The following is a 24,750-nucleotide window of genomic DNA, read 5'->3' on the forward strand; positions in this document are numbered from 1 at the left end:
GCTGCAATTTTGCTGCAGCATTAGACATAGACTTCAAAAAAATTATGAAGACATCATTTTTGTCATATCGAATTTACGTCGGTCTAGAGCCTTCCTCATGCTCAAGTCTCTCCCCACGAGAAAGTTAGATGTCTTAAAAGTAAGTTAACTCCTTCGCCTCAGTTTCCTCGGCTTATTGCCTCTGCTGAGTCCAGAGAAGGTTCTAGTAGCACAGGTTCTACACCAGGTGGTTGCTGTAGGAACTTCAGTGAGCCCGAGATGGCAGAGCTACACTCAGCTGCACAAGAGGCAGTGTGGTCTAGTGGAAAGTGCATGGGGTTTCAAGTCAGAAGTCCTGGGTCCCAGCCCCCGCTCTGCCACTGACTGCTGCGGAATCCTTCGGCAATCCACTTGCCCTTTCTGAGTTGCAGAAACCTGCCTCTCCCTCCCAGATATGTTTTGAGAATAAAATGAAGCAATTGATACGACAATGCTTTGGAAAAATAAAAGTAGTATAACGAATATAAATTTTAACAGTAATTAAAAGAATAGCCACTGTTTTAGTCTGTACTGCCGCCGTGATTTGGTTCTATGGGGAGAGTTTATCTATAGACCCCGTGGGTTGGGGTTATTTGTCTGGGCATGTTTGCCCCATTCCTACCCTTTTCCGTTCTCCCGTTCTACTTTTTACTTCCCTGTCCACATCCTTGGGCCAGTAATCCTAGTTCCTCTCCCATTAGAATTGGTAAGGAAGACTTCAGGAATGTGAAACTGCATAAAACAATGCATTTTAGTACTAACGGTTTGTGCAGTGCCATTCTCATTCCTGTGAGCTATTTTCTCGCTGGGCCAGTGGGTTCAACAAGTAATAATAATAATAATTATCATATTTGTCAAGTGCTTACTATGTGCCAAGCACTGTTCTAAACACTGGGGTAGATACAAGGTAATTAGGTTGTCCCACATGGAGTTCACAGTCTTAATCCCCATTTTACAGATGAGGTAACTGAAGCATAGAAGAGTTAAGTAACTTGCCCAAAGTAGGTGGGTAAGGATGCAGCACACTGTGAAGCGCATGCAAGAATTTTATAGAAAAGATCCGTTTGTGGCCAAAGGCACCACAGCATAGCGCCAAAGCACCCATACGTACCAGCAGGGTGACAGCAAGCTATGAGTGCCTTGGTGGCTACTGTAATCTGTACCTTTCCCGCTAGCCTGCTGAGTAAGGTACAAGGCACCTTATGTGGTTCTTTGGTCAGGAACCTTTGGTTAGTTAAGTCTTCATCACTGATGGCCAGCCCCAGCAGGTGTTCTACTTTTGGCCGACTTACATCGTCACCGTGGTATGATGTGGGTAGGACTTTGGTGGTGAAACACAGAATAGAGGATGGGTGTGAATGCTTATAATGCCAACAAGATTTGCTTGTGTGCTAGGAAACATTATTGTCATTACCCCCAGTGTAATTTTAGGCCTATGTAATTGGTTAACCCTTTCAGAGAAGTAGTGTTGTCCAGTGGATGGAGCACGGGCCCGGGAGTCAGAAGGACCTGGGTTCTCATCCCAGCTCTGCCATTTTGTCTGCTGTGTGACCTTGGGCAAGTCACTTCACTTCTCTGTGCCACATTGTTACCTCATCTGTCAAATGGGGATTAAGACTGTGAGCCCCATGCCGGACATGGACTTTATCCAACCTGATTAGCTTGTATCTACCCTGGCGCCTAGTACAATGCCTGGTACATAGTAAGCGCTTAACAATTACCGTTGTAAACCAAAACAACGACGACAAAAACCCTTCCCATATGTAAGCCTTTCAAGGAAGGTAGCTTCATTCTGTGCTTGTTTCTTTAAATTTAGTTTCATTTGATTCCAATGCAATAAAATCAAGAAATCAAGAATGTAATATGTATAGGATGACAGTTGGAAAATTTGATTAACCCATTTTGGAACATGTTGCTGTGCTTAAAGCCTTTGTTTAGCCTTTGAAATACAGTACTTCTATTTTTATTCAAAGTAAAAAAAAATATATATACCATATTGACATGTTGCTTCCCCCCCCCCCTTACAGATAACTACACTTATTAATCATAAAGATAAACCAAAGAGGTCAGATAAGACCTTGCAAGCAATTCAGCAGATGGGACAAGCAGTCAACTTTGCAGTTGGAAAATTTGTTGCAGTGGGTGAAGCTATAGCCAATGAAAACCAGGACCTGAAAGAGGAAATCCATATTGCTTGCATTGAGGCAAAGCGTGCAGGTAAGTGAAAATGTAGTTCTTGATTCTTCAAATATTCTAATTTGGACAGTCAAGCACATTCCCTACTGAGGGTCGATCTTACCCAATATTAGACTGTTGATTGTTGGGAAGGTGACAGTCCTCTGGTGCCTGTGCAGCCTTGTTTGGGAATGCACTCCTCACTTGTCAGATAAGGTTCCCAATTGTCTGTACCCGGGTACGGTGAGGAAGAGCACTTATGTGCTCTTGGTCTATTTAGCAGTGAAATTAATTGTCTTTATCATTCATAGATCCACTCCTACTCTTTTACCTATTATACATGTGGCGATATGTATCCTTTGGTCGAGAGCAAGAACTAGATTTTACTTCCATTATATGGTCTCAGGGTTGGGTGAAGACACCTTAAGTGCCCTAGACCTAAGGAAGGAACAAAAAGGCAGTTGAGCCATGAGACAAGAAGTGAAAGTCGGAAAGAGGTGGCCCCTAGCCGAATTAGTAGTGTAGGTAGGTGCCTAGTTTACTCGTATGGCAAAGCCGGTTTTCTGGGTTCTCAGCTGCATGCATGGTGCTCTACACACAGTAGACACCCATTGATAGCAGCATTCATCAATTTTGGTTAGAGGGTGAATCTTTAACGTTAGTAGTATTAATAATAATAACTGTGGTATTTGTTAAGCGTTTACTAAGCCAGGCACTATACTAAGCACTGGGGTGGATACAAGCAAATCGAGTTGGATGCAGTCCCTGTTCCACGTGAGGCTCACAGTCTCAATCCCCATTTTACAGAAGAGGAAACTGAGGCACAGAGAAGTTAAGCAACTTGCCCAAGGTCACTCTGCAGACAAGTGGTTTAGCTGGGATTAGAACCCAGGTCCTTCTGACCTCCAGAACCGCACTCTATCAGTGTTCTATCCACTACTTGGTGCTTTAACTGTATCTAATGGGGAAAGGAATTATGATTGTTTATTGGTCGTAACCTCATTTGCACACACTAATTAAGATCCCTTCATCAGAAGCATTATCTGTTAAAATCAAAGGACAGCTCTCCTCACCAACCCTGGTTAATATTCTGGCTCCCATTGTCAATAAAGTTTTGAGTAACAACAGTTTTGTTTGGCTGTGCATCGTACTTCCTATTATTTTAAGCCAGCTCACCCACGGGGGCAGGCACTTTGACATGTCGGGCTTTGTGCCATTACCGTGTCCATTCATTAGCATTAAGCAGAAAACTTACGGTGATGGGACGCTTAAAATGATTGTTGTAACATATTTTATAGTGAAGTTATGATCTTCCCCTTTTCAAGTGGAGTAGCATTGTAGCAAACAGTTCATTAAAGGTAAGTAAAATAATTTTCTCACACCGAGTGGCCTTTTATTGTATTTATTGTGCTTGATGCCATTTAAAACACACCCAGTTCTTCCAAAATGCATGTTTTTACTACACGTTTTAGATAGAACATTGTTAGGAAATCAGTCACCCTATTCTGCTTTCTATATCACTGTACTAAGCGCTGGGGTAGCTAGAAGCTAATCAGATTGGACACAGTCCATGTCCCACATGGGGCTCAGAGTCTCAATCTCCATTTTTCAAATGAGGTATCTGAGGCACAGAGAAGTGACGTGACTTGCCCAAGGTGACACAACAGACATTTGGGGAGCCGGGGTTAGAACCCAGATCCTTCTGACTCCCAGGCCTGTGCTCCATCCACTAGGCCAGGCTGTCATGGCAGGGAATGTGTCTACTAACTCTGGTTTACTGTACTCTACCAAGCGCTGTGCACACAGTAAGTGCTCAAGAAATACCATTGATTGATTGACTGCTATCCAACAAGCCCAGAGACATAGAAGTAGAGTTTGGAATCAAAAAGGCCAGCTTGGCTTTTGGAAGGCAGAGTATGGCGGCAACTGGCCATCAAGCTCCAAACCAAGCCGAAGGCCTACAAGCCTGATATGTCCAACCCTCTGCGTGGTTATGAGACCTGCAGTTTCGTCACCTGTGACCCATAGCCCACGGAGCGAGGTGATCAACCATGAAGTCATAAAACGCAGTCATTTTACCAGCTTCAAAGCAGGGCTTACAGCAACACAGCTCTGCTGGGTGGGAGATTTGGGTTGTTTGGATACCCAAAAAGCTGCTGTTTGGGGAACTGGGAGAAGGACCCATGCAAACCCAGGAGGGCAGAAAAGACATTTTAGAGACATGGTGAAGCAGGGTCTTAGAACAGGGCTCCTTAGCAGTGGATTATTGGGAGACCACTGTAGCAGGCAGAGAAGTCTGGCCAACAGGAAACAGAAAAGGAGTTGCTCCTCATGGAAACCAGGACAGAAAGAGACAGGGTTGAAAACCAAGGCCTGAAGGGAGACAAACTTATTAGTACAACAAGGCTCTGCTCTAACTTGTAAACAAGGAGAAGCACCGTGGTCTAATGGAAAGAGCTCGGGTCTGGGAGGTGGAGGATGTGGGTTTTTATCCTGGCTGTGCCACCATTTTTTTTTTAATGGTATTTGTTAAGTGCTTACTATGTGCCAGGCACTGTGCTAAGTGCTGGGGTAGATACAAGCAAATGAAGTTGGACACAGTCCATGTCTCACATGGGGCTCACAGTCTGAATCCCCATTTTACAGATGTGGGAACTGAGGCACAGAGAAATGAAGTGACTTGTCCAGGATCACACAGCAGACAAGTGACAGAGCCGGGATTAGAACCCAGATCTTGACTCCCAGGTCCATGCTCTATCCACCAGGTCGCTCTGCTTCTTGTCTGCTGCGTGATCTTGGGCAAGTCACTTAACTACTCTGTGCCTCGGTACCCTCATCTGTAAATGGGGATTGAGTCTGTGAGCTCCACGAGGGTCAACGGACTATGTCCAACCTGATTAGCTTGTATCTACCGCAGCACTTAGAACAGTGATTGATAGATAGTGAGTGCTTAAAAAAACAAGGTGGGAGAGTTTCCTTATCTCACTTAGATCTTTTCAGCCACACTCATGAGAATGTTCCTTCAACAATTGCAGTGTGATGTTGGAAGATGTAGTTGTGTGTGTTCATACAGCGCCTGTCAAGCTGGGCATGTTGTAGTGCAAATTTCGTTAACATGGGGTTTGGCAAGACTTTAACCCTCCTGTTGTAAGAGAACTAAATGTACTTGTTTTTGATTACTACAGACATTTCTGAATTTCACCTGGCATGTCCAAAACTGTCAATCTCTTAATCCTCTTTGCTCCAGAAGCATTTGGTTTTGCCAACAGCACTTTTGCCAATCATGACAAATTTAGGATCCTAATCGCCGTTTTGAGAGTTTGTGGGGGAGAGACAGATTTATTGAGCACCTACTATGTTCAGAGCATTATATTAAGCACTTTGGAGAGTACAATACAACAGTAAACAGACACATTCCCTGCCCACAACAAGCTTCAGGTTTAGAGGATGAGTTTACAGCCCTAGAAGCCTTTGGGTATGTGTATGTGTGTGCCTGTGTGTATTTATATTGATTAAAAACCAGTATTTCTATCTTTAGTTTGGCACCTGAATGGTTTACATTTTACTACCAAAAATTCTCAAATACCAAAAATTCATTATGTAGACAATTTGAGAGAAAAATGACTATGAATCAAAAGGCTAGTACTCTGTTTGAGCACTCCCCTAAGCAACGCTCAAGTGGTGGGATTTCTGCTCACCTCTCCCTTTCAGAATATAAATCTTCCCTAAAATATCTCCCTCCTGGCTGGCTCTCTGTGAAAGGGAAATTGTTTCCAGAGCCTTGTGGGTGGGTTGGAGTTGGAAGGAAACTCTTTTCCCTTTCTCCTCATTGTTTTCTGGCAGTTTGTTGCCTGTGGATAAGCACGTACCCTCTCTCTTTCTATCAGTTGAATGCAGAGGAGTAGGATGGGGCTAGAGGCGGAAAGAGGTGGGGAAGGTAAGAAGCCACATTTTTGCAGAGGCACCGTTGGCTGTGGATCTGCAACATTCTGGGAAGTTTAATCTCCTTGATTAACAAAGGGAAAGGATAAAACTGGCAGAGACCTGGAAGGGGACAGGAAATGAGCAAGGGAGGCCAAAGGAGATGCAGATATAGCATTTGTGTGTGAACTGTTGGGTGGGAACCACTTCCTGCTGGCGCTGGGTGAAATGATGCCTAGAGTGTTAGGACCAGAAGGGTCGAATAGTGGGCCTCAGAAGAGGGTTTTACTGACATAAATGGCAAAGAATACAGGGACACAGGTTGTTGACAAAGGTTGGGACCTTCCCTCCGGCCCCCCGCCTTCTCTCCCATTGAAGCCAGGCTGAGCAAATACTGATAGCTGTTTGAGGGCAAGGAACGTGTCTGCTAATTCTCTCCCAAGTGCTTAGCATAGTGCTCTGCACATAGTAAGCCCTCAGTAAATACCACTGATTGATTAATAGCAAGCTCTCTAAGGAAGGCTTCCGTTATATACCGTGTACAGTATATAATTTGTGGGGAGCGCTTTGGCACATATCTGATGGAATTATACTCTAATTCCTCAACTATGTGCAGACCAATTATACAATAGAGGCAAAGGACATAATAAATGAGACAGGGACTGCATCCAACCCAGTTATCTTTTATCTACCCCACTGCTTAATACAGTGCCTGTACCACAGTTGTGGTATTTGTGAAGTGCTTACAGTTATTAATAATAATAATAATAATAATAATGTTGGTATTTGTTAAGCACAGTACCGATTGCTGGGTTGGATTCAAGGCAGTCAGGTAATAATGTTGGTCTTTGTTAAGCACTGTACCGAATGTTGGGTTGGATACAAGGCAGTCAGATCAGACCCAACCCCTATTTCACACGTGGCTCACAGTCTAAGAAGGGAGGGAAATCCCTGCTCTCAAAGAATTTACAGTCTAATGTGGGAGAGAGACACAGAATAAATTACTGATTGGAGGAATAATCAATGGAAAAATGGATAGGTGAATAAATAAGTGCTTTAATAATGGAGTTAGTGGAGTGCTACGTACAAAAGCACTATGGCGATTGTGAGGAATGGAGTGTTGGAAGATACTTAGAAAGATGTGACCTCTAGATCTTGGTACCCTGTGCTCAGTATGCACTCATAGATCATTTAATCCATGCTATGATTTTCCAGACTACCGTTAGTATAGTTTCCCATATTAACTTTCTTGAATTATAATAATTATAATAATCGTGGTATTTAAGTGCTTACCTTGTACCAACTACTGTACTAAGTGCTGGGGTAGATACAAGTTAGGTGAGACATGGGCCTTGCAGTCTAAGGCAGAAGGAGAACGGGTATTGAATCCCCACTTTACAGATGAGGAAACTGAGTCACAGAAAAGTTAAATAAGTCACCCAAGGTCACACCACAGGTGAGTGGCAGAGCTGAGATTACAACCCAGGTCTTTTGACTACCAGGCCTGTGTTTTTTCCACTAGGCCAAGCCACTTCTGTAGCATCTAGCTTGGTTACTAAATGTAGAATAAATATTCTGTTCACCTGACTGAATGTGGGAGACTGGTTAATGAGGGTAAGAGTGAAATGAAGGGATCTGGACAAATGGTAGATGGCTACTACTTAGGAATAAAGAGAAAAAGTAGGCATGGCACAGAATTTAGAGGAGACTGAAAGGGTTTGGAAGAGATATCAGACACTGGAAATGTTTTTAGTAATTATGGTACTTGTTAAGCACTCACTGTGTGCCAAGCACTGTTCTAAGCACTGGAGTATATACAAGTTAATCAAGGTGGACATAGTCCCTGTCCCACATGGGGCTCACACTCTTAATCCTGATTTTACAGATGAGGTCACTGAGGCCCAGAGAAGTAAAGTGACTTGCCCAGGGTCACACAGCAGACATGTGGCTTAAAACCCAGGTCCTTCTGACTCCCAGACCCATGCTCTATCCACCAAGCCATGCTGCTTCTCACACAATTTTCCCCTGCCTCCTTCCATTCTTTCTCCCATTCCAGTCCATACTTCACACTGGATCATTAAAAAAACAAACAAAAACATTCTAGGCATGACTCCCCACCTCTCGAAAACCTCCATCGATTGCCCGTCCATCTCTGCAGCAGAGGTCCTTTACCTGTGGCTTTGAGGCACTCATCCAGCTCACACCCTCCTATTTAATCTTGCTCATCTCCCACTACAAACTAGCCCATACACTTGGCTCATCTAGCATCAACCTATGTACTGTATCTTGATCTTGTCTCTAATAATTATTAGTATTATTAGAGTGTACGCTCCTGGGGGGGCAGGGATCGTGTCTGCCTATTCGGTTGAATTCTCCCAAGCGCTTAGTACAGTGCTCTGTCCAGAATAAGTGCTCCCTAAATACAATCGGTTGATTGTTGATCTGCTCCTTAATGGGCTTCCTGTGGAGGGGAGAACTCCTGCTGTAGAATTTCTGCCTCCCGGAGACTGAGAGAGAGAATGCAAGAGGGGGGAAGAAAATGATCCAGCCTCTGCCTCCTTTACCTTTTTCATCAGCTCCTCCTTCATTTTAATAGTTCTAGGAGAGGGGAGGGAGAAGCTGGAAGATATTTGCAGCGCTTAGGGATATAACAGCTGAGGTAGTGGCTGGGAATTTGGGAACATTGGGTGGAGAATGTGATAACTTCTGGGCTCATCCTCACCCTGCCTTTCTCCCAGTCCCTGTCCCTCTGATCCCAGGCAAAGCTGTACAGTCCTTTAAAGTATCATCATTGCCATATTGTTTTGTAAAATTCCACATATCTTTTATTTTGTTGTCTTGATAGGTGAGACAATTGCCGGGCTTACCGATGTGGCCCACATGGATCGTCCAGAGTCAGATGCCCGGATAACAATTTTTACCGACAAAACTGGAGTGGTAAAGGCTGCGAGGTTGCTTCTTTCCTCTGTAACCAAAGTGCTGTTGCTAGCAGACCGAATAGTCATTAAGCAGATTATAGCTTCAAGAAACAAGGTATTTGCTTTCTGGTATTCCCAAATTTATCTCAGTGGTGTGAGAAAGTTAATAGCTGTGCATAATGAAGTCCATTAGTCCATTACATTCTAAACGGCGGGGACAGACATTAAAATAAACTCCAGATGGGGGAAGGAGCAGAGGGCTATGGGGCTGGGATGAGTAGCAAAGTGCATTAAGGAGTACCAAAGTGTGTCAAGTGTGTTGGTGACACAGAAGGGAGGGCGAATAGGGTAGAGAAATAAGAGGTTAGTCAGGGGAAGTTTCTGGGAGAAAATCTAATTTTAGTAGGGCTTTGAAGATGGGGAGAGTACAAAGGGGGAGGGAGTTCCAGGCCAGAGGGAAGAGGCGAGCCAAGGTGTTGGCAGTGAGAGACGGGATGGAGGCACAGGGAGTAGGTTGGCGCTAGAGGAGTGAAGCGTGTGGGCTGGGTTATAGTAGGAGATTAGTGAATGTTGTTCCATTTTTACTTATGATGTAACCACGTTTTCGGTTTTATTTTAAAGGTTATTGCCACTTTGGAGCAACTAGAGAAAGTGAGTAGTTTTCAGGAGTTTGTACAGATATTCAGCCAATTCGGGAATGAAATGGTGGAGTTTGCTCATCTAACTGGCGACAGACAAAATGTAGGTATTGAAAAGATTTGAGCCTCACTGTCAACGGGCGTATGTGTTAACTATGGAGTTGTGTTTTGATTTGTGTCAGTCATGGTGGCTTTCTTGTGTTTAGGCTTTGGGCAACTAAATCCTTTTGTTTCCTTAAAAAAAACTATATGATTTCATTAAAACATAGCATAATTAGGAAATGCTTTGAAAAGCATGTATTGGGGGGGTGGGGTGATTCAATGGCCTTTTAGGCTAGGTGAAGTGTTTTCGTGAGAATGCAGAGGATTGGCAACTATATATTCTCTTGCAGAGCAGAATTATCATTATAATACCTTGGAGGTATATAGCACCTTTCCTTTGAAGAGCCCAGATTATTTCACAGTTATTCTCATTTATTTTCAAATATCCCTCTGAGGCAAAGAGAAGCATGACATCATTATTCAGCCTTTGCAATAAAAATTACGTGAAAGTGGGACTTTTCACAGTCAGTGCTTTAGTATTATCTAGATTTTAAACAAGACTTTTTTTCTTAGCCATGGTAAAATCAGTGTTAAAATGGGGGAGCAATATTATTTTTTAATCTATGTTGCTAAGTGCAATTTTACAGGCTATTGATGAAATTGGCAAAAAGTAGGACTATATTGTAAATTCATTTAGAGTCAGTCTTCTACAGTAGATCTCAAAGACCTCCTAATTGATCTTTAAACAGAGAACATTCCTCAAAATGCTCCAAGTCCTAGTGAGACTCAAAGGGGCCGGGATGGGGAAAGAGACATAGAGATGAAGAAGAAGCAATCACCATTACAGCTATTAAATTGTAAATTCTACGAGGGCAGTAGCTATCTTACTTCAGTTGAATGTTCCCAAGCACCTAGTCAGTTCAGGGTTCTGCACACCAAAGGCACTTGGGCAATGCCCGGGTGGAGGGCAGTCGCAGGAGGCTGCCTGGACCCCCCAGGGAGCACCAGCGACCTGCTGGAACAGGGAGTGGGAGGACTGGAACAGCCAGGTGGGACACGGGTGGCAGCACAGAACCTGTAAATTGAGCCTGGAAATGAGACCGAAACTGGCGAGGACCCGATCCGTACTTCCAAGCTAGAGCTGCCGCCTGAGACTGTTATCCTGGGGCCTGTTCTCTCGGAGTAGGTTGAATCTGAGCCCTGTCATCACCATCATCACCATTCATCTCATCTTTTCCAGCACGGTCAGTAATGTCTTTCCTATTTAGGATTTGAAGGATGAAAAGAAAAAGGCAAGAATGGCCGCCGCGAGGGCCGTCCTTGAAAAGTGTACCATGATGCTTCTCACAGCTTCAAAAGTAAGATGGGAGGGTTGGGGAAAAAGCATTCAAAGAAGGGGATGAATTAATCCATCTCTCTTCTATCTTCCAAATATTTTGTTACTAATAATTATGATGATGATAATTGTATTAATCAGTAATAATAATAATAATGGTATTTAAGCACTGTTCTAAGCACTGGAGTAGATCTAAGGTAATCGGGTTGTCCCACAAGGGGCTCACAGTCTTAATCCCCATTTTACAGATGAGGTAATTGAGGCACAGAGAAGTGGCTTGCCCCAGGTCACACAGCAGACAAGTGGCAGAGCCGGGATTAGAACCCATTTCCTCTGACTCCCAAGCCTGTGCTCTTTCCACTAAGCCATGCTGCTTCTCTGTTTACATAGTATTTGTTAAGCACTTACTATGTACCAGGCACTGTATTAAGCACTGGGGTGGATACAAGCAAATCAGGTTGGACTGATTCCCTGTCCTACATGGGGGTTTACAGTCTTAGTCCCCATTTTACAGATGTGGTAAATGAAGCTCGGAGAAGTGAAGTGACCTGCTCAAGGTCACACAGCAGACACATGGCATAGCTGGAATTAGATCCCATGACTCCCAGCCCTGTGCTCTACCCACTAGCCCATGCTGCTTTTCTTTTAAGAAAAGCACCTTGAATGTATACATCTCAAAAAGGGAGAAGTGGAAAAGTCTTTCAGTACTCTTTCACAAAACGTTGTACTTTCATTAGTATAGAAACTGGTCACTTAAAATGCAGACCTCCAGAGGAATGGTAGTATTCTGTAGCCTTAGACTTAGGAGCTGCCAAAAAGGCTAAGTGATTTGCCCCAGGTCGCAGACCTAGTGGCGGCGCAGCCAGAATGGGCTTCCGCAGCCAGAATGGGCTTCCGCAGCCAGAATGGGCTTCCGCGGCCAGAATGGGCTTCCGCGGCCAGAATGGGCTTCCGCGGCCAGAATGGGCTTCCGCGGCCAGAATGGGCTTCCGCGGCCAGAATGGGCTTCCACAGCCAGAATGGGCTTCCGCAGGCCGTGTCTTTTGAAATGTAGGCTAACAGGGTTCTTCCAGCCTGCTGGGGTCACCACTGATTAAATACAGCAAATGTGTCCAGAATTGATCATTCCATGTCCCGGTCCTGAATCTCAAAAGAATGGTTCCCCTCTTCCCTAAGCCACCCTTCCCATTGGCTTGAACTAGTGCTGCCAATCAATCATATTCATTGAGAGCTTACTGTGTGCGGAGCACTGTATAAACTGCTTGGGAGAATACAGTATATCAGAGTTGGAAAGACCTGTTTCCTGCACACAACACGCTTATGGTCTAGAAGCAAAGTGACACAGCGGTCAGGGTCACTTTGCCCAATTGGGCATATCTCTTCAATGGCCTCCCCACATTTTCACTAACTTTTGGGGAATCAGTAGTCAGTGGTTGGTGTCCCAGGGCAGAGGATTTCAAACTGGGTAGCACGTGTACCCTTGGGTGCCTCAAAGACTTGTAGAGGATACACAAGAGGACTCTGAAATTAAATGATGCCGGCAATCAGTAGAAAACTGGACTGCTTTTCCCTGGCATGTAATGTGCAAGCTTCATGGTGAACCTGTGAGTTCTGACTCCTGACACTGGTAGAGTTACTTCTTTCTGTGCTCCTTGGAGAGGTGAAAAATGAGGAATTGTTGGCCCTCCTCAGAGCCCCCCGAGCACGGCAAGAAGTGACCCATAGCCAAAGAGATGTAAGCGACAGGATTCTCTTCTCATCTGCTCTTGTAAGTGTTCCCCCTGTTAATGGGAGTAAGTCAGTGAAATACGGAGACTACAAGGGGACAGTTTTTTTTTAAGTGGTTGAATATTCCTGCTCTAGAAAATAGAACCTGGCAAGGCCAGATAACTCAGGGCTCAGCCTGCCCTTTCATTCCTTCATTTATTCATTGTCGTATTTACTGAGTGCTTATTGGGTGCAGAGCACTGTACTAAGTGCTTGGAGAGTACAACAATAAACAGACACATTCCCTGCTCACAGTGAGCTTACAGTCACTGCTGCTTAGACTCCTCCTTTAATAGTTTTGGTATTTGCCAGGCACTGTACTAAGCGCTGGGGTGAGAACAAACAAATCGGGTTGGACACGGTCTCTGTCCCACATAGAGCTCACAGTCTTAATCCCCATTTTACAGATGAGGAAACTGAGCCACGGAGATGTGAAGCGACTTGCCCAAGGTCATATGGCAGACGAGTGGCAGAGCTAGGATTAGAACCCACAAACTTCTGACTCCCAGGCCTGTGCTCTATCCACCATGCCATGCTGCTTCTGGTTTCTGCTTGTGTTGCTAGCCTAGTACTGGACCACCACTATACTGGAAGAGGCTTCACACTCAATACCAGGGTTGCTGGGGTGTGTGGCAGTTGTCTAGGATCCCAGCAGTTAAGGGAATGTCAGTGCTTAGTACAGTGCCTGGCACATAAGTGCTTAACAAATACCATTTTTTTTTTTTAAAAAAAAGAAGGGGCCTGTGACCAACCAATTTTGGCCAGAGCCTGGTAGAGTTGACTTTCTGCTGACCTCGGCCTGGGGCTAAAGGTCCGCCCTTGCCAGACAGAACGCCAAACCTTCATGCTGTTCCCATGCTCCCTCATCACCCTCCTCCCCCTGCTACTCCTTTGCCTGCTCCAGCCTTGTTCCCAGTGCTTAGAATAGTGCTTGACACATAGTAAGCACTTAACAAATACCATTAAAAACAGAAACAGAAAGAGTACTTCCCCAGCTAGATGAGGATCAAGTTCTTATTGGGATTTTGATCCAGGTACTCAGACAGTCAATCAATTGTATTTATTGAGCACTTACTATGTGCAGAGCACTGTACTAAGTGCTTGGAAGAATACAATGCAGCAGAATTAGCAGACATTTTCCCTGCAGTAATGAGTTTACAGTCTAGAGGGGAAGACAGACATTCTCCTGCCCCTCCCACTAATTCAGGCCTTGTGCCATGCAAATAGGAGGTAAATGGGAGCAGAGTGCCATTCCAATTAGTCAGTCAATCAATCAGTAGTATTTCCTCACCCACAACACTCCCTTGTAGTCCCCGGAGGGGTTTCCTGTAGGCCTTGGGCTAGGGTGGGTTCGAATATACCTCCTCTTGCCAGTGCCCACTTTCTTTCCTTCCTTCTCAGCTCCAATAGGGAGAAGCAGAATGGGGAGACATCAGTATCTTATGCTCTATTTTTCACCTTTTTAAGGTGGAACCCCTAATATTAGCACCCAGGATAATGTGCACATGTTCCAATGGAAAGTTTTTGTTCTTACTTTTCAAAGACATGCCTTAGGCATCCCGACTGTGAATCTGCTCGAATAAACAAGAAAGGGGTGTTTCACCGGATGCGTGTGGCTTTGGAACAGGTCATTGATATAGTTACCGACTGCAGGCCAAATGCAGAGGCTGAAGTCTCACCTAACAGCATCTACACCGGCATAAAAGCATTCAAGGTGAGAGTAAATGTCACATGGGAGAACCATGGTACCATGGCACTTCATAGGGCCCACCTCTTTTAAAGGGCAAGTTCTATGCCCTGTGTATCTGGAAGCTTGGTAATGATCATATCAATCTATATTCTTGGCAATAAGCAGTTTAATTCAAGCTCCCCAGGTTATATATGATTAATATCAGGGTTGTAAATTCAAATCTATTCTATCCAACAGACTGTACTGTTGGGCACTTCTCAATATGTGCTCTCTCTGACAGAAATGAATTCAAAACCATTCAATAGAGCATATGCCCAGTGGAAGGAAGGAAGATCTTGATTATGGTGAGGGCCTAAATCCCAAACTTTCCTTTTCAGAGTAAGATTGAAGCTCTCCGGGAGAATCTTTATTTTCTGCCTAAGCAGAATCTCTCCACATTGTTGGATTTCATCGTGGAACAAACAGAGGATTTTACTGATTCTGCCTACATCAGCCATGATCAAAGAGAGAGAATCTTGGAACTGACAAATCTGGCTAAAATGGAGTTGGGAGAGCTGGTTTCAGTCTGGATGCATGTTGTAAGAACTGATTTTTAAAGAAGTTAATTCTACATAGCCTTTGTCCTGTCTCATAGATAAGGTATGGATTTTCAGGTTAGAGAATGGAACTGGAGTAATTGGGATTTTTTTAAAAAAGGTAAAGTTAATTTGCAGTCATGGCAAAAATTTGGGCTTCTGTGGTGGCTTTCATGATTCATATGTACCAGGTGCATGACAAGTATTTCTTCATTAATATTACTCTTTTTCAACATTTGCAAGTGACACAAATGGCTATGCCTGCTTAACATTACAGCTGAATATTGCCGTATATAGCAATGTTAAGGCAATTCTTACTTGATTTAGGATATCTGACTCTGGCATCAAACTAAAATTGAGCAATATCCATAGCTTCTTTTTTTCACTGAGAGTTCTGTACTGGAGCAAGAATGATGACACATACACAAAATAAGCAAAAACTGCTCGAGTCATTACAGAATGAAAGGGAAATCCACCAGAAGAAAATGGACTCATTTTGAAATCACCATTACTAAGCATTGTCCCAAGTGCTGGGGCAGATACAAGATAAGAAGACTGGACACAGTTCCTGTCACACATGGGGCTCTCAGTCCCTCGAGGGAGAACAAATAATCCTCATTTTATGGATGAGGAAACTGAGGCACAGAGAAGTTATGTGACTAGTCCAGAGTCACACAAAAGGCAAGTGGCAGAGTCAGGATTAGATCCTAGATCTCCTAACTCCCAGGTCTGTTGACTTTGTGCTGGGTCACGCTGCTTCTGTTCCGAGGCAAACCAGACATTTCCAAAGACTTGTGGAGGTGGAGCATGTACAGGTGTCATTGTGCCTGCACCCACAGCTTCCTTCATTGGGTCTGATGGTCTTCGGATCAGAAAAGTTTGGAAAGCTCAACTGGAGTGCAGTTGGATGGCTGACCCTTACCAAGTACGGCAAAGAAACCCAAGATTCTAGTGTTTTCCGATCGAAGGATGGGGGCTGGTGATGGGTGAGTGGGATAAAGTAGGCACAGCATCTGAAACCACCACCACAGCTCAGGGCAAAATGGGGGAAGCAAGGCAGGAAGGTCAGGGGGAAATTGATACATGTGAAACTGGGACTCTACCCAATCCCCTTCTGTTCTCTCCCAAAGGTCTCTCTGGTTGCTTCTGGTTCTTTGGTCTGGTCAGAAACCCCAGGAGTTTCTAATAATCACTAGCATCAGTTCTCTATTAGCATAATACAGAGTGAAATTTAAAAGTTATTAACACTGCTGTTTGAGGCCGGGAGATAGTGTGACATAGAATAAACACGGGATGGGGATTCAGGAGACCTGCGTTCTAATTCCAGCTCTGTCACTGACCTGCTGTGTGAACTTGTGCAAGTGACTTAATCTCCCTGTCCCTCATTTTATCTGTCAAATAAGGACAACAAAATAAAAATAAAAAATTAATAATGGCATTTGTTAAGCACTATGTGCCAAGCACTGTTCTAAGCACTGGGGTAGATACAAGGTAATCAGGTTGTCCCACGTGGGGCTCACAGTCTTAATCCCTATCTTAATAATAATAATAATGTTGGTATTTGTTAAGCGCTTCTATGTGCAGAACACTGTTCTAAGCACTGGGGTAGATACAGGGTAATCAGGTTGTCCCACGTGAGGCTCACAGTTAATCCCCATTTTACAGATGAGGTAACTGAGGAATAGAGAAGTTAAGTGACTTGCCCACAGTCACACAGCTGACAAGTGGCAGAGCCGGAAGTCGAACCCACGACCTCTGACTCCGAAGCCCAGGCTCTTTCCACTGAGCCATGCTACAGGTGAGGTAACTGAGGCACAGAGGAGTTAAGTGACTTGCCCAAAGTCACACAGCTAAGTGGTGGAACTGGGATTAGAACCCATGTTCACTGACTCCCAAGCCTGTGCTCTTTCCACTAATCCACGCAGCTTCCCTACTCTCCCTACTTGTTTGCAAGTCACATGTAGGGTAGGGGCTGTCTGATTTGGTTATCTTGTTTCTACCCCAATGCTCTGTACAGTGTTTGGCACATAAAGAAAGATCTAAAAAATACCATATAAAAGGGATAAGAAAAAAGGAGAGGGAGGATTAGAGTGGGTAAACAAGGGAAAGAAATGAAAAGGGATTGGTTCTAGTTTTGTTTCATGTGACAAGTACTTTTTCTTTACTTTTTTTTTCCCCTGGCAGTTTAGGAACATAGAGTCAATTGATTTATTTTTTTATTATTATTATTACCAAAATAATTTAGCTCCATAGTAATGGGAACTTGCTGGAGGAGGAGGAGAAAGAGAGAAGTGTCTCAAGGAAATTCCTGGAACGTTGCATTGACTTATGAACATGAGAAGCAGCGTGGCTCAGTGGAAAGAGCACGGGCTTTGGAGTCAGAGGTCATGAGTTCGAATCCCAGCTCTGCCACTTGTCAGCTGTGTGACTGTGGGCAAGTCACTTAACTTCTCTGTGCCTCAGTTACCTCATCTGTAAAATGGGGATTAAGACTGTGAGCCCCACGTGGGACAACCTGATTCCCCTGTGTCTACCCCAGCGCTTAGGACAGTGCTCTGCACATAGTAAGCGCTTAACAAATACCAACATCATCATCATCATCATCATCATTTTAGCAAGTGTATCCATTTTTTGTGAATTTTTCTTCAAGGCCGATTTACAATTATCTAGAAGGTGATTCAAGGACCTTAAAAAAATATCCAGGTTGAATTCCACAAACCCAGTGCCAGTCCCTAATCCCTTCTAGCCTTTTTTCTTTTAATAATATCTGTTAAGCATTAATTATGTGCCAGGCACTGTACTAAGCTCTGGGGTCGATGCATTTGGGTTGGCCGCAGTCCATGTCCCACTTGGGTGTATAGTCTTAATCTCCATTTTTCAGGTGAGGTAACTGAGGCACAAAGAAGTGAGGTGGCTTGCCCAAGGCCACACAGCAAACAATTGGCAGAACCGGGATTAGAATCCAGATCCTTATGACTTTCAGGCCTGGGCTCTATCCACTACATCATGCTGCTTCTCGCAAAGGCTTTGCTTTCCTTTGCTAATTCCTCATCCTAGCCTTTCCCTCCTTCTCCCTCATTCCCCTCCTTCCCTCAGCTACTTTCCATTTGAACCAAATTGTTAAGCTACCCTTGCCTCTCCTAAACCAATATTTATTGAGCACTTACTATGTGCAGAGTACTGTACTAAGCACTTGGGAGAGTACAATATGAGTTAGCAGGCACATTCTCTGCCCACAACGAGCTTACACTCTAGAGGGGAAATCATGCCTTTCCAGTTATTTAAGGTCAGGGCCAGAGCCTGACTGTAAGCTCCTGTAATTCTGTAATGGGGAAAGATATTTCATCATCAAAATTTAGAGAGTAATGAGGATTTAATTCTTAATGTGATAGGTTTCAAAAGACCCTACAGTAGATCTCACTACATTCTAAGGGTGGAAGTTTGATTTTGGAAATACGGGTTTGGAAGCAGAATTTGGTAACATGCTGTGAATTTTTTCATTGATAGAAAAACCAAAAATCTAAGAATACCACAGAAGATCTGGAACTGGCCATATTAAAAATAAGTCAGTGCATGAATGAACTTAAAAGAGAAGTAAGTACTGTTCTAAATAGAAAATCAGTTTGTCTTTGCTCTTTTTTAGTGGATAGGCTACAGTTGTGGTTTTTTTTTGTACTAGCCAATACTTTCTGAAATGTAGTTTTGCCTGCAGGGTTTGAATTGATCCCTCTCACATTTAACAAATCCTTTGCTAGATAATTTCAGCCTTCTCTCTCTTCACTGCTCCTTCTACTGAGAACCCATATAGCTCAATAAGAGAGCCACAGGGCATATTTTCAATTTCAGTGGAAACCAAACAAAAGGAGGATAGGAAGGAAAGACTATAGATAAGAAGTGTCCATTAGATTCCTGCTTAGTTAAGCTTCACATCTTTTCTCTTGGGTCTTCTTCATCCTCCTTCACCTTCAGATTGGCTTGACAATGCTGCTTTAGTTTTTCTGTCCTTCCTTTAATAACTTTTGGGTTATAAAATAAACACCCTGCACACAGTAAGAACTCAATAAATCCCATTGGTTGATTAAAATCTAATGTTCTTGAAATCCACTTTCTATGTTTTCTACATTTTATGGTTGATGCTTTCTCCCCCTCAATCATGATGAATACTGTTTATTGAGCACCTACTGTAAACAGAGCACAATATTTAGCACCCCTAAACCCAATCAGCCCTCTCAAGACTCTTGTTGGTTTCAGGAGACCAGAGAGTGTAGATGGCTCCAGCACAAACCCTCACAATCTCACAGGCACACCAAAGGCCTCTCTACACTTTTGCTAAATGAATAGTATCAGAGGTAGGTGCCCCAAGATTTCAATGGGGTAACATGTTGTTGTTAGTGGTATTTGTTAAATGCTTACTATGTGCCAGGCACCGTACTAAGCGCTGGGGTAGATACAGATTAATCAGGTTGGCCACAGTCCCTGTCTCACATCAGGCTCTATGTCTTAATCCCCAGTTTACAGATGAGGTAACTGAGGCACATAGAGGTTAAGTAACTTGGCCAAGGTCACACAGCAGACAAGTGGCAGAGCCAGGTTTAGAGCCCCTGTCCTTCTGACTTCGAGGCCCATGCTGTGTCCACTGGGCCACGTCGTACCCTTGGGTGCTTCGAAGACGTGTAGAGGGTACACGAGAGGACTTTGAAATGAGAAAGATGCAGGTAATAAATAGCAAATCAGACTGGATTGCCACCTCCTTGAGTTTGCCCTGGCATGTAATGTGCAGGCCTCATCATAGATTTATAATAATAATAATGTTGGTATTTGTTAAGCGCTTACTATGTGCAGAGCACTGTTCTAAGCACTGGGGTAAACACAGGGGAATCAGGTTGTCCCACGTGGGGCTCACGGTCTTAATCCCCATTTGACGGATGAGGGAACTGAGGCACAGAGAAGTTAAGTGACTTGCCCACAGTCACACAGCTGACAAGTGGCAGAGCTGGGATTCGAACTCATGATCCCTGACTCCAAAGCGCATGCTCTTTCCACTGCACCACGCTGCTTCTCAGCTCTGAGCTCTGATTCCTGACACTGGTAGAGTTACTTCTTGGTGAACATTTTTGGTGGTACCATTGCCAAGCCTTAAAACCCACTTAAAACCTACTTATGAGCTCTGATCCCTGACACTGGTAGAGTTACTTCTTGCTGAACGTTTTTGGTGGTACCACTGCCAAGCCTTAAAACCCATAAGACTTACTGGGTCAGGCCAGTATTGTGTTTCAGCAGTGGCACCAGAGGATACTTTTGAGATATCCTTATAGCAACTGCCCTCCTTGATAGTCAACTATCTGACTATTCCAAACTTTCTGACTCTTTCCTGAAACCCCAAGTCTCCACCTACACCCTCCCTATCTCCTAGTGACCTAATCAAATATTCTCCTTACAAAATAAAAACCATCAGGTTTGAGGTCCCCCAAATTTCCCCTTCACCTCCCCAGTTCCCTCCTACCCCCATGATTCCTTGAGAGACAGCCCCCCGCTTTCAAAATCTACCCTCTCCAGCTCTATCACTTCTCATTTGTGCCCTCTCTAACCACAGTCTTTAACCTCGCACTCTGTAATGGCTCCTTCTCATCTGCCTTTAAACATGGCCACATCTCCCCTATCTCAAAGAATCCTTCTCTAGACCCCACTGCTCCATCCAGTTTACATTCTTGTCCAAACTACATGAATGGGTTGTATAGACTATTGCCTCCATTTACCCCACCAACTCCCTTGTTGATCCTCTTCAATCTGTTTTCAGCCACAGGGAGTGGTCTCCAATGACCTCCTACTTGCAAAATCTAATAGACTTGATTCTATTTTAATCCTTCTTAGCTGCCTTCTACACTATGGACTTCTCCCTTCTCCTAGAGACAGTAATTTAGATTTTTCAGACACAGTCTTCTCCCACTTCTCCTCCTACTGCTCTAGTCGCTCCTTCTCAGTTGTTTTGCTGGCTCCTCCTATGCCTCCCACTCCCTAAATGTGGGTGTCCCCTCAAGGCTTAGTTCTGAGTTCTCTTCCATGTTTTCCACTCACCCCCTTGGCGAGCTCAACTACTCTCATGGCTTCAACTTCTTTGTAGATGACTTTCAAAACTACGTTGCTACGTTGCTAGCCCTGACCTCTTTTTCTGCAACTTCACGTTTACTCCTGCTCCCAGGACATGTACGTGGACCCCCATCTTCAAAGCTCTTCTGGAATCACATTTACTTGAGGAGGCTTTTCCCAACTCATTTGTCATCTTCCCACCCTTATATCGCCCCCGGCCTACCTCTTCAGCACTCTTGTGCCACCTAAGCAACCGGATTAATCACCTCCATCCCCCAGCATAGCCTCCTATTACTCCTATTTATTCATTTTAGTATTTGTCTCCCCTCTTAGATTGTAAACTCTTTGAGGGCAGAGATCATGTCTACTAATTCTATCGTATTCCCCCAAGCACCTAGTACATCCTCATAATCTCCCCTAGTAACCAGTCCTGGGCCTATCATTTGTTAAGTCTGTTTCAATTCTCCTCTTATTTTCTGTAACTTTCCCCTCTAATAACCTATTTTGGACCTCTCTTCCAATAATTTAAATCCTTCTTGAGCATTTGAATATTTCCTAGTCACGGCACTTCTTATCATCTTCTACGAATTTTGGACCAAGTCCCCCACATCTGAAAGACTAGTAGATTATTTACCGATTTTTTAAAAAATAAATAATTACTTTTGGAAATCAAGTTAGTTGTAAATTTTGTGGGCCTCTTAAATTTAGCTTATTTTGTATTTTGTTTTCTTCATTCTTTTCTTGTTTGATTTTACTGTCATTAAATTTATTTGTCCATCAGCCTTATTCATTTATGTTCATGATTTTTTTTTGCATCTACTGAAGATTCACAGTGCAGCAACATTACTGGCAACAGATCTATTAAAGTACCATGCTGATCATGTGGTTTTGAAAGCTTTAAAAATAAGTGGAGTAGAAGGAAACTTAGAAGCTGTGGCAGGATATACGTGTAAACTCTCTGAACAGAAAGAACAGCTTGTGGAGGTGAGTTGCAGATTTAAACAATGAACTCATTCAGAAATAGCTTTACCTCAGAAGACATTGCCATGTTTTTTTAAGGAAAATTGAACAAATTTAATACAGGTTTAAAATGTCTGTTCCCCCCAGCCCATCCCTCCACGAAGCACCTAAACGTACTTTCATCCAGATAAAACCTTGCAACGTGATAAATTTGGGCCTTGCTTGACTGTTCACAGGTCCCCCGACTCCAATTCCTAAAGTTGGTATTTAGGAAGAGTTAGTTGAAGCACCTTCGCTGGTGATGATTCTCATGAAAAGTAGATATAGGGTAATCAGGTTGTCCCACATGGGGCTCTCAGTCATCTTCCCCATTTTACAGATGAGGTAACTGAGGCACAGAGAAGTGAAGTGTCTGGCCCAAAGTCACACAGCTGACAAGTGGCAGAGCCAGGATTAGAACCCATGTCCCCTGATTCCCAAGCCCGGGCTCTTGCCACTAAGCCACGGAGTCGGGGTTAGTTCCCCCAAGCGGGCTTTTTGGCTCTCCATGGTGGTGGCCCATCGGGCGGCAACCTCGTGTGGAGCCGGTGGCCAGGGGGCATCTCCTTGTGGGGTAGGCCCTGGCGGGAATCAGTAGCTATTGCTGAATGGAATCTGGTGTTGGTCCATCTTCAAATGGCAGTGAGGAGGACAATAGCTTATACTGGGGATTTCCCAATAAAATGTTCTACAGCAAGCACCAAACAGCAGGTCAAGTGGCAGCAGAAGTGATAGAAATGGCCATGCTACCTAAATCCTTTCTGGAGTTTCACAGGAGTTTCAGGTGCAGCAGAAACACTGCAATCCAGTCGTGCTGGAAAAGTCCAAGTTAGGGACATGTGGTGTAGGTTGCAACTGCGGTGGTTGCTTGATGCCGCCATTGCAGATGAAGAGGAAGATGTGCAGGGCGACAGGGCAATTTCTCTTCTCCTCTTCCACTGGGCGGGGTCCCCAAGAATGAATGGGTGACGCTTTTGCTGCTACTCTCGCCGTGGCTATTGTTAGATGCCTCCTGGCTAGCCTGGCCGAAAGCAAGACCTGGAGCCTTGTAGAGTGTGGGAAAAAGCCTCCAAAATAGCCACAATTTCACCCAATTTGGGACATGGGTGGGAGTTGAAACCTGAAAATTATTAGGCAGCAGGGGAAAGAAGAACACCAGGAAGTCCTATTAAGAGCTAGAGAGCTACAGTGTTAGTGGTCATATTGGGGTACAGAAAACCAAATAATGAATTTTAGCTTCAACATTAACCTGGCTATGCTTAAGACCTTGAGTAGCCATAAGAATATGAGCATTGGCTCTATCCAGAATGACTTTTTCTTTTTAAGGGCTGACTTGTTAACACCTGCTGGTGAATTTTAAATGGCAAGATTTTATTTGGAGGGTTTTTATGGAATAATGCTGGAATTTTAACCCTGTGAATCATAGTATCTCAACTCTTCTACAACTAAAACTACTCCATGCGAATTTATTGAATCTTTTAATGTTTTATTTTCCACATAAATCCAGGTCTCCATCAATACGGGAATTATTTTCTTGCAAAACAACACTTTAAGGAAAATGCACATGAGCCTAGTCATGCATTTGTACACATAAACAGTTTCTTCTGTAGTTGAATTAACTTTCCCTAATTCCCCAACATTGCTATAGCCACAGCATGCAGTGAAAACGTGTTTTGGCTGAACTCAGTTTAAATTTTAAGGCATTCTCATTATTCTTTACTGAATTAATATTATCAATCAGTGGTATTTATGGAGTGCTTACTGTGTGCAGTGTAGTGTACTAAGCCCTTGGGCGAATTCAATGAAATTGAGTTGGTAGATACAGTCCTTACCCTCAAGAAGCATACAAGTCTAGGTGGGAGGCAGACATTAAAATAAATTACAGATAAGGGAAATGGCAAGGTATAAGGATATGTACCTAAGTGCTGAAGGGCTGGGGATGGTACTCAAGGAGTACAGGCCCCTGTGCATAGGCAGTGCAGAAGGGAGGGTGAATAGGGTGGGGAAATGAAGGCTAAGGGAGGGAAGGCCTCTTGGAGAAAATATGATTTTAGGGGGGCTTTGAAGATGGGGAGACGGTGGCCTGTCAGAGACAAGGGGGAGGGAGTTCCAGGCCAGAGAGAAGATGTTTTCTAATTACCAATAACTTTTGCCTGCCTAATGAATGTAGGACAGTGTGCTGAGCATTTGCTAATATGCAAAGGAAGTGAAAGGTTTTCACGATTTTAACCCCCCAGGAACAAAACAGGCTTCTTAATTTGTAGGCAGTGCCTTAACTTTCCGGCCACCAGGGTGCGCACTGTCAACCAGCTGGGACCCAGTGATGTGAAAGAGTGAATGCGGCTTTCCAGGGATGAACTCCTGGCCTGGGGCAATTGGGTTGGGAGCTAGAAGGGTCTGAGATGAGGGGAGGAATAAGAATTAATAAATTAAAAATTTATTTAATTTATTTCTTTTTCTAGGCTTGTCAATTGTTAAGACATGTCTCTGGGACAGAACCTCTTGAAATTACTTGTATCCATGCAGAAGACACTTTTCGGGTTACTGGCCCACAGGTATGGTCTCTGTTTTTTGTTGGGTTTTT

The 24,750-nt window shown here is 43.9% G+C and overlaps 1 protein-coding gene across 7 annotated transcripts in view; it reads left to right on the forward strand.

Moving 5' to 3' along the window:
* Window positions 1-24,750, forward strand: part of LOC100083193 (alpha-catulin) — a 110,164-nt gene that overhangs the window by 47,892 nt on the left and 37,522 nt on the right. For all 7 annotated transcript variants that reach the window (XM_029053033.2, XM_029053031.2, XM_029053030.2 and 4 more), the window contains 9 exons: window positions 2,046-2,235; window positions 8,960-9,147; window positions 9,654-9,773; window positions 10,981-11,070; window positions 14,359-14,529; window positions 14,883-15,083; window positions 18,588-18,674; window positions 21,993-22,151; window positions 24,629-24,721. In XM_029053033.2, coding sequence (XP_028908866.1) covers window positions 2,046-2,235; window positions 8,960-9,147; window positions 9,654-9,773; window positions 10,981-11,070; window positions 14,359-14,529; window positions 14,883-15,083; window positions 18,588-18,674; window positions 21,993-22,151; window positions 24,629-24,721 — 1,299 coding nt within the window. The remainder of the gene's footprint in view (window positions 1-2,045; window positions 2,236-8,959; window positions 9,148-9,653; window positions 9,774-10,980; window positions 11,071-14,358; window positions 14,530-14,882; window positions 15,084-18,587; window positions 18,675-21,992; window positions 22,152-24,628; window positions 24,722-24,750) is intronic.

Source organism: Ornithorhynchus anatinus, chromosome X2 (assembly GCF_004115215.2).
Source record: "Ornithorhynchus anatinus isolate Pmale09 chromosome X2, mOrnAna1.pri.v4, whole genome shotgun sequence".
NCBI classification, from domain to species: Eukaryota; Metazoa; Chordata; class Mammalia; order Monotremata; family Ornithorhynchidae; genus Ornithorhynchus; species Ornithorhynchus anatinus.